The sequence below is a fragment of the Ictalurus furcatus genome, chromosome 18 (assembly GCF_023375685.1).
Source record: "Ictalurus furcatus strain D&B chromosome 18, Billie_1.0, whole genome shotgun sequence".
NCBI lineage: Eukaryota > Metazoa > Chordata > Actinopteri > Siluriformes > Ictaluridae > Ictalurus > Ictalurus furcatus.
This window is the reverse complement of record NC_071272.1, coordinates 17,817,600-17,833,307: the sequence shown is the minus strand read 5'-3', so window position 1 is coordinate 17,833,307 and position 15,708 is coordinate 17,817,600. Positions and strand designations below refer to the sequence as shown.

Here is a 15,708-nt window from a genome sequence, read left to right as displayed (position 1 = left end):
ATACCGAGCTAATAGAAATCAGCAGCTAACATCTAACTGCACCTAGTACGACTCTTTCACTGATCGCACCTCTTCATTAAACGCATTATACGTCAGCAGAGCTATCTCTAGTATATGGCAAAATATCCTGCCCTTAATTTAAAGACATTTTTATGTTAAGATATTTTGGAGTTTCGCAATGTACAGTGAACAGTATTGTGATTTTCATTTGTATCTCAAATACGAATGTGTCTAATCAGGACACATTACCTGTTTTGAATGATCGGGTCTCTCCATATTTCTTTAAATATTCTCACATATAAATTTGATGCATCTTCTGGTGTGATTCCTTTTTCCTTTTTTCATTCTCTCACACTGTCTTCTTTCATTCTTTGCCCATACTGCTCTGTTCGCTGTTCTGTGCCATGGCAACGTGGCTCCTACTCAAGTGCCTGCTTAACAAACAAATGGGGAAGTCTCTAGGGTTTTACACAGAATGGTGTGGAAAAATGAAAAACACTGAGGTGGAAATGAGAGAGGTCTGAGGAGAATGGCCAGACTGGTCTGAGCTGACAGGAAGGCTAGAGGTAACAATAATAATCACTCTTTACAACGATGGTGTGCAGAAAAGCATCTCAGACAGTACAGTGTGCAGAATCTTGGGCCACAACAGCAGAAGACCGTATCAGGTTCCACTCGTGTCAGTTCCACTTTTCCCATCCAAAAGCTGTTATTAGTGCTATGCATGAATATCATTGTATTTTTTTAGTTTATAGGAATGTTTTACTGTTAGAATATAGCTAGACAAACGGCTATGATGACAGATACACTGATACAGAAATGTCTCTTTTTTCGCAGATCTTTCTGCAGCTGTGCAGAAGTTTTCACAGTCTCTTCAGGATTTTCAGTTCGAATGCATCGGCGACGCAGAAACCGATGATGAGATTAACATTGGTAAGTGACTAACCACCAATTTGTGTGGGATTTCACCCAGTTCTCGTAGCTGGGATGATCTGTATGGCTTTCCACCAAGGAGATGAATCAGATAATCAGATGATGCTGAAAGCACTATACATGTGATATTTATTACAGTTTCCATATTGAAACCACCCACATTGACAAAAAAAAAGAAAAGTACTCTCGTGGCAAAATCCCCAGTGTTAACCAGGGTTACAGTGTTCATTTCAAACCAGCTGGACTTAAATTGACCCTGTAGGTGTTAATTCAGTTCGAGTTCCTGCAAATAGAATTAACACTTAATTAAACGGTATAAGTGGCATCTGAGCTCTGAGGGATTTTGCTGTGGTCGCTGCTGTTACTTCATTTCCATGTTCTCATTCTGAACCAATGCTGTCGCAGACCCGCTCTGTCTGACACACATCTGAAAACAATCCTGTCCATTGGTGCTGCCGCTAGCACCACCACACACCAGTCTCGGCGTTATTCTGTGTCAAACAGTGATGTCTTTTCATCCCAAAGGAACAATGTGTTGCCTGCTATTTAATATCCTGGGGGTGTCAAATTTTGAAACAATGCTCTATAAAAAAAATTAATCAAAGCACTTCTCCTTTAATATGCAGCAGTGAAGTGGACAAACTGACAATCTGTTTAACAAGGATAGTCAGAGAGTTTTAGCCAAAATATAGGGCTGGTTAAAACAAACAGGCAGGTACAGTCTAGACATATCAATATAGGAAAAAAAAAAGATACCATGTAAAAAAGCATAGTCTTTTATAATGCATGGAAGTTTGATTAGCAAATAGTGAATAAATGTAATTGCAGTGTAATTGTAGGCATACAGAGTTTTGTATTACGAATTTACCAGTATATCTGAGGAAAATATGAATATTGCCAATATTTTTACCTTGTTACCACAGTCACTGGATCTTTACACTGTCCGTATAAAAGAGTTATGTACACCTGTGTATTAGCTAACTGAATTACAAGCCTCATTCCTGGTAAAATAACAGTGAAGAGTTGTCCGTGGTTTCGTGGTCCACATTTCACAGTTGCCTGACAACTGAACGGCAACTTTATAATGTCTTCTTATGTTGAAAGGGGGGAAAAAATAACACATTTTGTGTGAACCTTACAAACAAGGGGAAAACTGCAGCATATACAGTATAAAGAAGATAAAAACAAGGAACCAATGACCAAAAAGAGTGTTAATGTGGGTGGGTTAGTGATAACATGAATAGATTAATACATATTATAGCACAGTGCTGTTGAATTCTTGTTTCGGATTGTTCAGAAGGTGTTATTTTCTATATCAACAGCTCTGACAGTAGTTCTGGCTGTAAATTTAAAAGTCGTTTTGGATAAAAGTGTCTGCTAAATGAATAAATGTAAACGTAAACAAAAATGTAAACGCTTTTTTTTTTAAATTTGCGATGAAACTTGTGGCGTTTTTGTGCTTTTTTTTTGCAGAAAACTACGAAATTGTCTTTCACAGTGATGTTTGTTGTTAAATGAGACCTTTTAGCTGTATTCATTTTTGATTCACGTGAATCGAAGAGGGGTTTGACTGAATGCGCGTCCTGATGATGCCACTTCATGCGTCTTGGCCCAAATCTGCGTAAAATCTGTGTCAGTTTTGAAAAATTGCAAGTTTCTCCGAATATTGCGTAGGTTGCTTGATTTTGCGTTAATTTCTGCGAAAATCCTGGAAGGACTGATATACATAATACACACTCTAATACATAATCATGTATATAATAACAACATACATGAGAGCTACTTAAATAGATTTTTTTTTCTTAAAGACGTGTGTAAATGTTGATATTGTGAGGTTTTCTGTGAGGAGACAGTGCTTCAAGTAAAGCTGTTCCTTTAAGTGTTCTGATGCAGAAAAAAAATCAGAAGAGTTTGAGCTTTGTGGATTCTTGGTCACATGCCAAGCTGCACTTATTCTTATTACCTTAAAGAGAAAGAAATTAGGCTGGTGAGGGAACCACAGTTTATACTGGATCTATCTTGTTTCACAAACACTAAACATAACTGTAAATGGATAAAAAGTATAATGTGTCATTCTTTAATGAATAAAAAAAAGGTTCTTGCTGTAGTGTAAAAGCAGTAAAACACTTTGGGACATGCCGTTATAGGAAAATAATTAACTTTGGGTTGGTAAGAGTAACCCCGTCGGGCCACATCGTAGCAGTCTTTGATTATTTTCTGATAACAGCAAACCCCATCAGTGTAAATAAAAAGTGCACCTGTAATAACACCATCTGGCTGTTTAGACAGTTAATTTATTCAAGAGTGCATGAAGTAGATATATCGCAAACTGTAATACGGAATTAAATCACATGTTTAACATTTTACAGCTAAAGCCAAACATGTCATGGCTACATGTAGCTGTAGTGACTGTGTTCATTAATGCATTTATTTGCTAGCTAAACATTTACCATAATTTAACATAATCTTCATTCACCACATCTGCAGCTGTTTCAGTACCACAAATTCCAATACATTTCTGTGCATGAGGAACCGAAAACCAGTTTACCCTAAATGTGGATTTAATGTAAGTCTGAGGGTAGCTGTTGAATGTAAACACCAGTTACACACTAACAAAAATGGTGTTACGATGAAACAAGCATGAGAGAAGCTGTTCTTATGGAATTTCATTCAACTTTCTAACACTGGAGCAGTACAGTGCACCAGTTCTGGGTGTGTATGCTTTATCTAAGCTGTACACTGAGGCACAACATGTGATTATACATATTGGGGGGTCTCATTCATTCATTTTTCTTCAGAAAGCGCCAGGATTATAGTGGATCAGGAGTCTATCCCGGGAACGCCGAGCACAAGGCCGGAATTCACCCTGGATAGGATGCCAGTTCATTGCGGGGCATTCATTCATTCATTCGTTCATTTTTTCCACTCATATTATGCTTACACAGGGGGCACCCCGGCGTAGATGTCAGCATGTTTGCCTCATACCTGCAGGGATGGGGGTTCAAGCCCCACCTCCTTCCTGTGTGCCTGAAGCATGCATGGTCTCCCGTGCTTCGGGGGTTTCCTCTGGGTAATCTAGTTTCCTCCCCCAGTCCAAAGACATGCACTGTAGGCTGACTGGCATTTGCAGATTGTCCATAGTGTATAAATGTGTGTGCAGTTGTGCCCTGCGATGGGTTGACACCCTGAGTTCCCCGGGATAGGCTTCAGCGGTATGGAAAATGGATCGATACATGATGCTTACACTATTACTAAAGCAATCCTCTTACTAGATAGCTTGCTATCTAGATTAGATTTATTATTATCAGTAAGAAAGATGAAATAAAGATTGGTATAACATACGAGTTAACTCAAGAGAATGATGTGTAAGAGGAGCTGCTTGACTTGACTGTATGCAGCTACGCTTAAAATGGAGTGTTACATTGCAGGCTTTGAGTATTGGCAGTAAAATCTTTTTGTCGTACATACTGTATCGTTATATTTGCTCACAAAGTAGACAGATTTTTTCAGTCATATATGTTTGTTTTTCCCGGTTGCATTGAAGCAGCACTTTGATTGGTCAGGAGATAATAAAGTGTTTGATGTCATTCTGCACTATTCTAAAAAATTAAACATTCCACTAGTTTGAAACTCCACTGTGACCAGAAAACCCATAGGTTTACATGCAAAATGCCTAGTATCTAGTATGAAAGCAGCCTTAGCCTTCATTATAAGTACAAAGTTTACTGTTGTTATCAGGGAAACATTTTGAAATTCACACCCATGATAATCGCACATATCCTATAGCTAAAGTAGATGGAGTATTTTGTTAAGGGCCAAGCCATGGTTCTCTAGCAGTTCTGGGATTTGAACTCACAGCGTTCTGGTCACTAGCACATAACATCAACCATCAGTTCATATATCACTACTCCAAATGCGCAACCTCATTCTTATTCATATCTTTGCTATGTGCTAATTTTTCATGGATGCTTGAAAAGCCTGAAATCTGAGCAAACATTGTTGTCTTAGTGTTTACGCTTCTCTCGCACATTAACGCAGCTGAAATATGTCATGCTGTGGATGTAGGATTGTTTACTCAGGGGCCTGTGTTAATAACCATGAAAGTGTAGCCTTGGGATGCATGTTTGGAGGAGCTGAAAGCAAGAGATTAATTAGGACCAGGGGATGTTAGTGCGGTGAGACCCGGTCTTATCACCAAACAGGAAAACGTTGTGTATTTCATGCAGGAAGTGATGTATCTGAAACAGCTCACTAAACCACTCAACATAAATGACCTGAGATGAAGTGGTGTGGTTTAAGTTATCCATGTGGCCTCTGTCAATAATTCTATCATGAGACTATGTTCATTGGTTTTAGATCTGATTTAGCACTTTCCTGTTATTAGCTTTACCGTTTTTGGGGGTTTTTTTGTAGGTTGATCATTTACACTAAATTTCACTAAAAATGAAGTAGTAAGATTGATATTTTTCCCTGTGTTTTTGGATGAATTGCTTTAGCAGATGGATGTTATGACTGATATGCATTTTTTTTACACACCAGGGACCTGTGCTTCATGTTATGTAATGTGTGGACATGTTTTATTGTTGTCCACATAACAATGCACCACTGATTGTGAATCTCCTCGGCTTACAGAAAGTCTCTGAGTGGGTGTGGAGGTTTCAGTTCCTTGTACGTTTCCTTCAGTTGTCTCAAAATGCAAATGGGAGAACAAGGAAACGGCTTTTTATGGGGTTTTTTCTTCTTCTTTAAACACACTCGAACAGGAAGTGAATTCATTTAGTCATAAAATAATTTTTCAAAAATTCAATATTGAGGTTTTTGAAAAATTATTTCTACCCAGTTTACAAATCAAATATTTATGAATCCAAGTATGAAAAAAAAAATGCCCACTGCTCTATATTTCAGAGTGGAAATGCAAGCAGGCTGTTCTGTGGTTATGATGTGTTCTGTTTTCATAAAAGGTATGATAAAATAGGATCAACACATGCAGAAATAAATTTTGGGTGATTCAAATATTATTAAATCACACCTCCTGGAAAATCCTGCTGATAGTTCAGCTGGCATGGCATGATCGTTTACTGTCACACTCTTGTTATGTTTAAAAAGCATGTAGTGATTGATATTAGCAGTGCATCAGGCACTGACGTCAATCTTTAATCTGCTGTATTCTTGCTAATAGTTACCCAGTAGATGCTGAAACACATCCAGGTCATTCAGTAACCTGTTAACTGTTTTAAACATCTTGTTTGCATGTACTTCTTCTTTTCCGTTTTGAAACAAATAAAAGTAAACACAACATTCTCTGAAAAATGGCAGATTTAATGTCTTTTATATACTCACTCTCCACTTCATTACACCTGCACATTCCTGCAGTTATCCAGTCAGCCAATCACATGGCAGCAGCACATGCAAACAATCATGCAGATACAGATCAAGAGCTTCAGTTAATGTTCACATCAAACATAAGAATGAAGAAAAAGTACAGTGTGATCTCTGGAGTTCTGTTCAGCCTGTTTAGTTTTCCTTTGTTTCTCTGGATATACACTCACCACCCACTTTATTAGGAGCACCTTTGATCATGGCATTGATGTTGGTACCAGAAGGGCTGGTTGGAGTATTTCAGAAACTGCTGATCTCCTGGGATTTTCTCACACAACAGTCTGTAGAGTTTACACAGAATGGTGCAAAAAACAAAACAAACAAAAAAAAAAACATCCTGTGTTCAGAGGGTCTGCAGACTGAAACATCTTGTTGATGAAAGAGATCAGAGGAGAATGACCAGACTGGTCTGAGTTTGTGTGAGTCTGTGCCCATGATAGCCTCAGATTCCTGTTCTTCGCTGACAGGTGCGGAACCTGATGTGGTCTTCTGCTGTTGTATCTCATCCACCTCAAGGTTTGATGTTTTGTGCATACTGAGATTTTTTTCTTCTCACCGTGGTTGTAAAGACTGCTTATATAAGTTACTATATCCTTCCTGGCAGCTCGAACCAACCTGGCCATTTTCCTCTGACGAATCTCTTATGAACGAGGCGTTTCCACACATAGAACTGTCAGTCACTCAGTGCTTTTTTTTGGTTTTTTTTCACACAATTCTGTGTAAACCTCTAGAGGCTGTTGTGTGGGAAATTTCCAGGAGATCAGCAGTTTATGAAATGCTCAAACCAGCCCTTCTGGTACCAACATCAATGCCATGATCAAAGGTGTTCCTAATAAAGTGGGCGGTGAGTGTATGTCCAGAGAAACAAAGGAAAACTAAACAGGCTGAACAGAACTCAAACCCCCAACTCATAACATAATACTGCTGTTTGTTAATGTGCAGTCGCATATTTTTACATAATGTCTTCCTAGCAGTATTATTATAGTATAGTTATGATTGTCCTAAAAGATAGATTAGAATTAGAAGATACATTTCTTTGCTGTATAAGTTGTGTATGTGACAGCTGAACAATAAGTTTTTGTCTTTTATCACAGCTCAGTCATTAAAGGAATTCTCTCAGCTATTAAACACAGTTGAAGAGGAACGACGACGACTTGTAAGTAAATGTTAATGTTTCCTTGCTTGTTTGCTTGCTTGTATTATTTGATCTCACTTAAATATTGTCTTAAATTAGACCCTCAGATAATATGGATCATGTGTTGCAATTTCAACGTTAGCTTCTTTTTTTTTAAATCTCTCAATACTTAAAGCACTAATTGTGCATTATTTAGAATTTGACACTAAAACATAGCTCCTGTGCCTCAGGGAAAAACTACAAACTATTCTAACAAGTGCAGGAGAGTTATGGAAAACACGCATTGGTCAAACAGATGCTTGCTTTGGGTCAGGACTCTTTTTTGGACAGATGGGAAACTGCTCGTATCAGCAAGCTGTCATGATGTCTGTGGAATGCCTTGGAATTTCTCACTTGTTTTTTTTTTTTTTTTAAGTTTTAATCAAAACTTTAAAAAGGTGGCCCAAGTAGGTTAGTGTGACATCAGTTACAGTATTATTACTATTGCTATTACATAAACCAAGGAGTGTGAGTAAGAACAAATAAGATTAGCTACCTTGAAGTGAAGGACAATAGCCCTTGCTACATATTTCTATTTGGAGGAAGTGTCATGCCTATGATTCATCCATACATACTGTAAGATGACTGTTGGTAATGACTAATACGGTGCATTAATCCAGACAATAGTATATGTTTGCGCAATCTATAAGCTTTAGTTTGGAGGGAAAATCCACTCACATGAACTGCCCCATTTGTCATTCAGAGATGACATTTTTGTTGTTGTTGTTGTTTTTGTTTTAGTTTTTTTTATATATAGCTGTTCTATTAACCTTTACACTGGTTCTCATTCACCCATTCACACACACTCACACACCAATGGTTGCAGAGCTGCTATGCAAGGCTTGCCATCAGGAGCAACTTGGAGTTCAGTTTCTTGCCCAAGGACACTTGGAGTCATGTGGAAGCAAACCGCCAACACTACGATTAGTGGACAACCCGCGCTACCACCAGAGCCACAGCCACCCACTATGGTGTGATTCAGTGATCTCACAGACTCGCCTGTACTTACAGTTTAACCATAGCATTTCCAAAATTTGATCTCTAGCTACGGAGATACAGGAAACGCCCGGTAACTACACTTTTCTACTTTTTCAGATTAATAATAATAATAATAATAATAATAATAATAATAATAATAATTGGCTGCTTTGCCCCGTTGCTGAGATACGTCAATGTGTCCACCATATTGATCCGGGCAAGACTGCCCTATAAACAAATACAAGTAAATGAGAGAGCCGTGATTGTTCTTGATAAAAAAAGTACAGTAACATTTACATTTCTCAACCAATTTCAGTGATTTATGATCTACATGGAGTACAAAAAAGTTCTGTCTCCAGTTACTTAGAATCTCGATAGTTAGACAAGGAAAATGATTCGTTGTCATAAGGAATTGTGAAAACTCCCACTTGTCAAGCACAGATTTGGCTTATTTATCTTGGTTAATAAATGCTGAGACGTCCCTAATGTAATGTAATTTAATGTACATGAAATGTTCATAAAGGGTTTTTCATTGTGGAAATGGATTTTTCTGTCTTCAACTGTATCTTTTAGCTTTTATTGTGCTTCAGCTCAGAACACAGCTTGTTCGCTTTGAAATACTGAAAAAAATTAAATAGTGCGTCTTTAAGTACTAATAATTGACCATCATTGAGAAAATGGAACAAAATTGGCAAATACAAACCAAATAGTGAAACACTTGCAATCAGTCTGCTTTAGATATTTTTATTAGTAATGAAAGGATACAGATATATTCCAATTACAAAGATAATTATATGTATGATCCATTAAACATTTATGTGATGATAATAATAATAATAATAATAATAAACAAGCCACAATTTGATGACAAGTTATGAAATCATTGTAGCCTATGAATACATCTACTGCTGTGAGATGAGTGGGGAAACTGAAGACAGGTGGTTTATCTCCATCTCTAATCCTGACAGTCTGACCTGTCCTGTCAAAGTCTTCTGGCTTGAAGTGCTCACTGCACAGCATGGAGGACTCACTTGAGGAAACACCTTCCCTTCTTACAGCTCCTTCCCACTGCCTCCTTAACTGTTTCTCTTTGGGAAACATCCAAAGTGAGAGAAAAGTTAGCTACACAACTAATGTACAGTAAGATTCACAATATGTCAGTCGTTCAGCCAAAACGACGAGCTTGTCTTAAAAGTCAGTTTGGAGAAAAACGACAGTATAGATGAAAATCTCGATTTTGGATAATTTAGTTATAATATAAACTATAATATAAGCTGAGACTTATACTGAGACTTATTACTGTTTCCCGGCCTAATATGGCGGTGACTCTGACGCTGACGACATCGCATTGGCCACTGGATCGTTTATCATATTGGTCCGGGCAACAGAATAAGTCTCCTCGTTTCGGCTGAGCAACTGACATATTGTGAATGTTACTGTAATTAAGATTTATATGTCTATAGGTAATATCGTCTCAAAAGGAACACTAGCGGGTTTTTTACTGACCGGAAGTATAAGCCGCTTCCTAGTCGACGGCGCATGATGTCATACGTAATGTGACGCCGCTAGCTTTAGCAGATACCCCGAGTCACCGACAATGACTTTCTTCAGTTTACTGTTTATGTAAATGTTACCTTTTATAAATAGTAATACATAAATACTATTATATAATATAAACTTATATATTAGTTTATATTATGTATAAGTATTTATGCATTATTTTTATGGATGCACATAAAGCACTGAATTAAACTACAGTCCTAAATGAATAATATATATTCTGGTGTGTGTCTGTGTGTATTGGGTTCTTTTCAGTATTAATATATAATTGGACAAACAGTTGTGTACAGTTTTAGTCTGAAGTTTATATTTGTAACACTCTTTATTTTCACTGTAATTTTATTTTAAAGAAACTAAAAAAATTGTACTGAAAGTCCCCCCCTTTTGTAGGGGGGAATCAGCCAACTAATCGATTATGAAAATAATCATTAGTTGCAGCCCTACTATGTAGCTGGTATGGGCATTACTTAGCAAGAGTAGACCCTGTTTAATATTGGTAGACATCTCGAATAGTGTTATTTGGATGTGTGTATAGTATAGGGGTCGGGGGAATATCATGTTATGATACATTTCTATGATACATGATATGTATCATGATGTATAGGTTTGCTAACAAAACAATAGTGTTGCATTTAAAATAAAACAAAAAAATGTTTCAGGACACTTTTATGTCTATAAAAAGAGATAATGCTGAAATGGGGGGAAAGAGAATATTATAACATTATAAGAGTACAATATTATAACATTTCAAACATTCACTGCAAAATTTGAACATTGTTATAAAAATCACGACAATTCTGTGTGATTATATCACACACAATCTATGAATTGTAATATAATGTGTCACAATATTGATATTACAGTATATCGTATTTATTAACCAGGCCTAATGTTGCACTGCGAAGGAATTTAAAGATTTAGCGTAATATTTTATCCATCGTCTAAATATCGTGAGACTTCTGCATTCTCTCTCTGTTGCCACATGCACTGTTGAGTAGCCCCTGGTGGAAAATATGCTTCAGCTCATTACTCACAGTGGAGAAAATTAACACACATTTGGACTAAAATTTGGTCACTGAGTCTGACATCAAAGCCGATGCCGTAATGCGTTTCCCGGAGCACTGAAATGTGTTGGTTGGATCTGGAATCAATTCAACAGCCCTTTTTCAATCTCTAGCACTGTAATGCTGCCTGTTCAGTGTGATCCACTGTTGTGTATTGGAATGAGAGGAGGTCAGTGGAGCTGTGCGAGGAGCCCCAGGGGGAGAATTACCCAGCAGCCCCCTCCAGCCTGACTACTTCCTGCAGACCGTGGCTCCGCTACGCTCCATTCTCCCAGGCTGCTGTGCCAGGCCTCTCAGGATGAGAAATACCTCTGTAAAAAAGAAAGTCCCAGACAGCGCTTTCATTCATAGATGTACAATAACGAGACCAAAAAGGGTGAATGACTCCACGTGAACACTTTGACCTCCCCCTGGGAAGCAGCTGGAAAGTTTTCGTCATTGTTGTTGCAAGAAATTCATGAGACTGTTATAACCTATCGTAAATCATTCATGCTGTATTATACTACAGCGCTGCCGATTGCTCGTATCTGATGTGTCAGAAGGTGTGGATTTTTTAAATAATTTTTTATAACAGCAGCTCTGACAGTAGTGCCGGTTGTAAATCAAATCACAGGTTTATTAATGCACCTATTCTAATACATTACTGTTTTTCTAGTAACAGCTTATTCAGAGGGACTTGTGTGGTGGATGCTTCACAACGTCTAAGACTAATAATCAACAGATTAAAAATGCATTGTTACCAAAAAACGTAAAAAAGCTATCTGAGGAAATGTTTATTTAACCTTTATGGTTGGAGTCTCCAGGGCCAGTGCTTTGTAAAGAGACAGAAAAAGAGAAGCTGGTGATGGGAGGACTCTTTATAGCTGCTATAAAAAGTAAGTGATAACCGGAACTTGTTTTGTGGACATTCCACAAACTGTAAACAGATAAAGGTATGACCATTGTAATCACTGGCAAATCGCTGTGGTATAAGAAGAATTAAACATGTTGGGACATGCTGTTAGAATTCTTTACTTATTATCTAAGATTCTTTATTTATTATCGAGAAAAAACACTATCATCGATACCTTATTATGTATCTCTAAGTGTCACCTGAAGTCCTCCTGCTGCATATCCGGTGGTATTTAGAGCACGTAGTGTAAGCTAGGGCAGGCAGCCAGATATATCTGTTTTAAAAAGGAGGCATTTTCCCACATGATGGACCGGACTGATGTAAGAAGTGAGTTTCCTCTTGGGCAGTAAAGGGCCATGGGAACTTGTGTTATGAGAGATACACTCAAGCCGACAGCATGACTGTCTGGCCACTGAAATGAGGAAATCCTCAGCCCTTGTAAAGTGCTGAAAGGTCACTTCTTTAATGAGTTGAGCACTCACTCTCAGCCTCTGTGTGGAAGTGCGCAGCCTTAACGTTACTCAGAATGAGCTGGACTTTGTATTCAAAATATTATTATATAGAGCCCCCCCCCCGGCCGAACTTTATAGGAAGTAGAATTATACCTTATACAGTCGTTACACATGTTTGAGGTGCAAAATATTTCTTTAAGGTTCTGTTACACTCTAGAGTGTACACTCTTGAGTCCAGGAAACGCACGTCAAGCACACATCTCTCAACAGCAAATTTGTTACTGCTCTCTGAAAGGTCCATATCTTACATCTGGAGCTGCTTGGATTCTGACCAACTCCATTAGAAGTTCAGGTTGCATTAGTTTTGATGTAGTCAGATCAGGGCTGTGGAGACAGACTGTCAGTTGGGCAGGGGGAGGGCTGTGCACAGGCAAGCATGTGGAACCTATTTTGGGCAATTCTCTAGTGAGACTGGAAGCCCACCACTTGGTGCCTGGGAAAGTATATAAAAGGAACTTAAGTATGTAATTGTGTGTTTTTCCAATTGAGACTATGAAACGAAAGTGCTGCTAATTATAGTACCATTATTGTACAGTATACGAGAAGAGTTGCTCTGGATAATATTTCGTGTGATTGTTTTAATGCTAGGCAAGGACAAATTACGATCCCAGGGCTGTGAAGCAGCTTGCAGGCGCCCAGCCTTTTTGATGTTTTAGAGTGATATTTGACTCATTTTCAGGTGTGAGAAAAGCATAGGAAAATTATACTTAAGGGAAAGTATGAGAATTGCCTAAAACTCTTCAAGGCAGTTTCATAATTATCTTCTAACTGTTACTTACAGCTTATGTGCTGCTCTTTTTCTTTCTTTCTTCTTTATTTTTTTCCAATTACTGCAAAAGAAATTACATTGTTGTGTTAAGTGAATTTCTTTTGCCTGCCATTTTACCAAAATTCTACCAAAATACCAATCCACATTAGCCCTTTGCTAATGTCCGTTCCCTCTTTCACCCCACCCACTGAAACTAACCTGAATTCTTTCCTGCTCAATCAGCCTCTTTTCTGCCTGACTGTTAGCAAAACTGCAGTCAGTCGGCGGGTAAATGCCTTATTTAAAGCAAACAAGCAAACAAATCTAAATCTTGAGGCACAAACATGGCAAAAAAAACAAAACAGGCAGGTAGTCAGGCGATCAACAGACTGAACATTACTAAATCAGAATCAAGAAACCAGAGGACAAGATCACGAACGTAGATATCGAACATTGAATACAAAGTCTTGGTACGTCAGGCATTAACACTAAGTAATACTTTGCATCTAGTGAATGTTTGGAGTATGTATTTATAAGGTGTGTGTGTGGGGGGCTTAGTGGTTAGCACGTTCGCCTCACAGCTCCAGGGTTGGGGGTTCGATTCCCCCAACTTAGTGGTTGCTTAGTGGTTGCTTAGTGGGGGCTTAGTGGTTAGCACGTTCGCCTCACAGCTCCAGGGTTGGGGGTTCGATTCCCACCGTGGCCCTGTGTGTGCGGAGTTTGCATGCTGCGGGGGTTTCCTACGGGTACTCCGGTTTCCTCCCCCAGTCCAAAGACATGCATGGTATGCGGACTGGCGTTTCCAAAGTGTCTGTAGTGTATGAATGGGTGTATGAATCACTGGGCCATCTTCAGTCATCTTGACTCAGTGGATCAACTGGAATTCAAGTCAAATTCCAGTTGTGTTCTCCATAATGGAGGCTGACCCTGCGCTCTGACCCCAACTTCCTAACATGTGAAAAAAAGAATTTCTCTGTGCTGTAATGTATATGTGACTAATAAAGACTCATTATATATATTTTATATACACCATTTTAGTGTATTAGTTTACATGCTAAATCACACTCTGATTGATGTAATTATGATCTACATCTAGTACTGCAAAAATGCAGGCAAGCTGTATTTTTATGTAATTAACTTTTTTTTTTTTTTTAAATATACTCATTAGTTAGGTGTGTGCACAATGAAAAGCCAAAACAATGTTGCTGTTTTTTATTCTTTTCTTTTATACTTTTATATAATAAAATCTCATGACATTATGAAAGCACATATGTAACCAAGTTAACCTGGCCTTGCTGGGCTTTACTGGCACAACTCATGAATATAAAAAGTTAATAAAATGTTACTGTTTTCCACAAGCAATGTTTCATTCATGCATTCATGACTCGCATGTAGCACTAAAACATTTTTTTTATTTATTTTTGCATTTGCAAGTTGTTTATGTTGCTGGGGAAATGTCTCTGTCAGTATTTAATCTAACACACCCACACGGTTCCTGAGTTTTTGTAGCTTTTAGTAATAATTACACTGTACTGCATCATATTTTTTGAATGAAATAGAAATAAATCCAACCACATCACTTTTGTTTGTTTGTATTTTTACTTTTAAAATATATATATTGTAGGGAGTTAGCTCGGGGGAAGGGCAGAGCACAGACCCACAAGAGACAGGTTGCAGTTATCAAGGGTGTTTTATTTTAGCTTAGTGCGAGTGTGTGTGAGTGCGTGGGGGGTGTGGCTGTCGCATGACCTTCTTGAGGGCGTGTCGGGGTTCCCGAGGCGAGGGCGTGGGTCTCCCGTGCCGTCATCCACCGGTGCGTGCGTTTTCACCGCCCGGTGGCCTCGTCCACGCTCACACCTTCGGGGAGAAGAGGAGAGAGAGAGAGGGATTAGTGGTCGGCGTGGGTCAATATTACCGTTGTGCTCCGCGTTGGTGCATCTGTAGGCTGCTAAAGAGCACGCACGGATTCTGTTCCTTCACCGTCGGTCTTCCTCTTCCCGTATGGCCGGAAGCGCGCCCTTTTATCCTCCTCCTCTGTCGCTTGATTGGTGGACTTTTCCCGCCTGACTCCCCAATTGCCGGCCGGCGTAGTGTCAGCGGTCCCGCCCCGCCGTGCCGGCCCTTCCGGCTGCTGGTGTGTTTGGCACGAGGCTGTCCGCTTCGTGCCGGTGCGGCAGTTGGGGAAGGAGCGCCTTTCTTCTCCTGCGCGCCGGCTGTCGGTCCGTCGCGACAGTACACCCCCCTCAGCTCCGAGCCTACTGCCGCTCGGTGGTGGGCCCAGAGTGCGTCTCGTCGAGAGAGCCCATCTGCGTTGCCATGCTGGGCCCCCGCCCGGTGCTTAACCTGGAACGAGAAATCTTGCAAGGCGAGAAACCAGCGTGTTACCTGGGCGTTTGTGTCCTTGGCTTTGGCCATCCACTGCAGGGGGGGCGTGGTCAGTTATGAGGACGAAGTGCCGGCCAGCCAGG

The 15,708-nt window shown here is 39.3% G+C and overlaps 1 protein-coding gene across 1 annotated transcript in view; it reads left to right on the top strand.

The window, feature by feature from the left end:
• arhgap42a (Rho GTPase activating protein 42a) overlaps positions 1 to 15,708 on the top strand; it is a 51,274-nt gene that overhangs the window by 2,766 nt on the left and 32,800 nt on the right. Inside the window, exons 2-3 of the mRNA XM_053648264.1 lie at positions 838 to 933; positions 7,407 to 7,468. Coding sequence (XP_053504239.1) covers positions 838 to 933; positions 7,407 to 7,468 — 158 coding nt within the window. The remainder of the gene's footprint in view (positions 1 to 837; positions 934 to 7,406; positions 7,469 to 15,708) is intronic.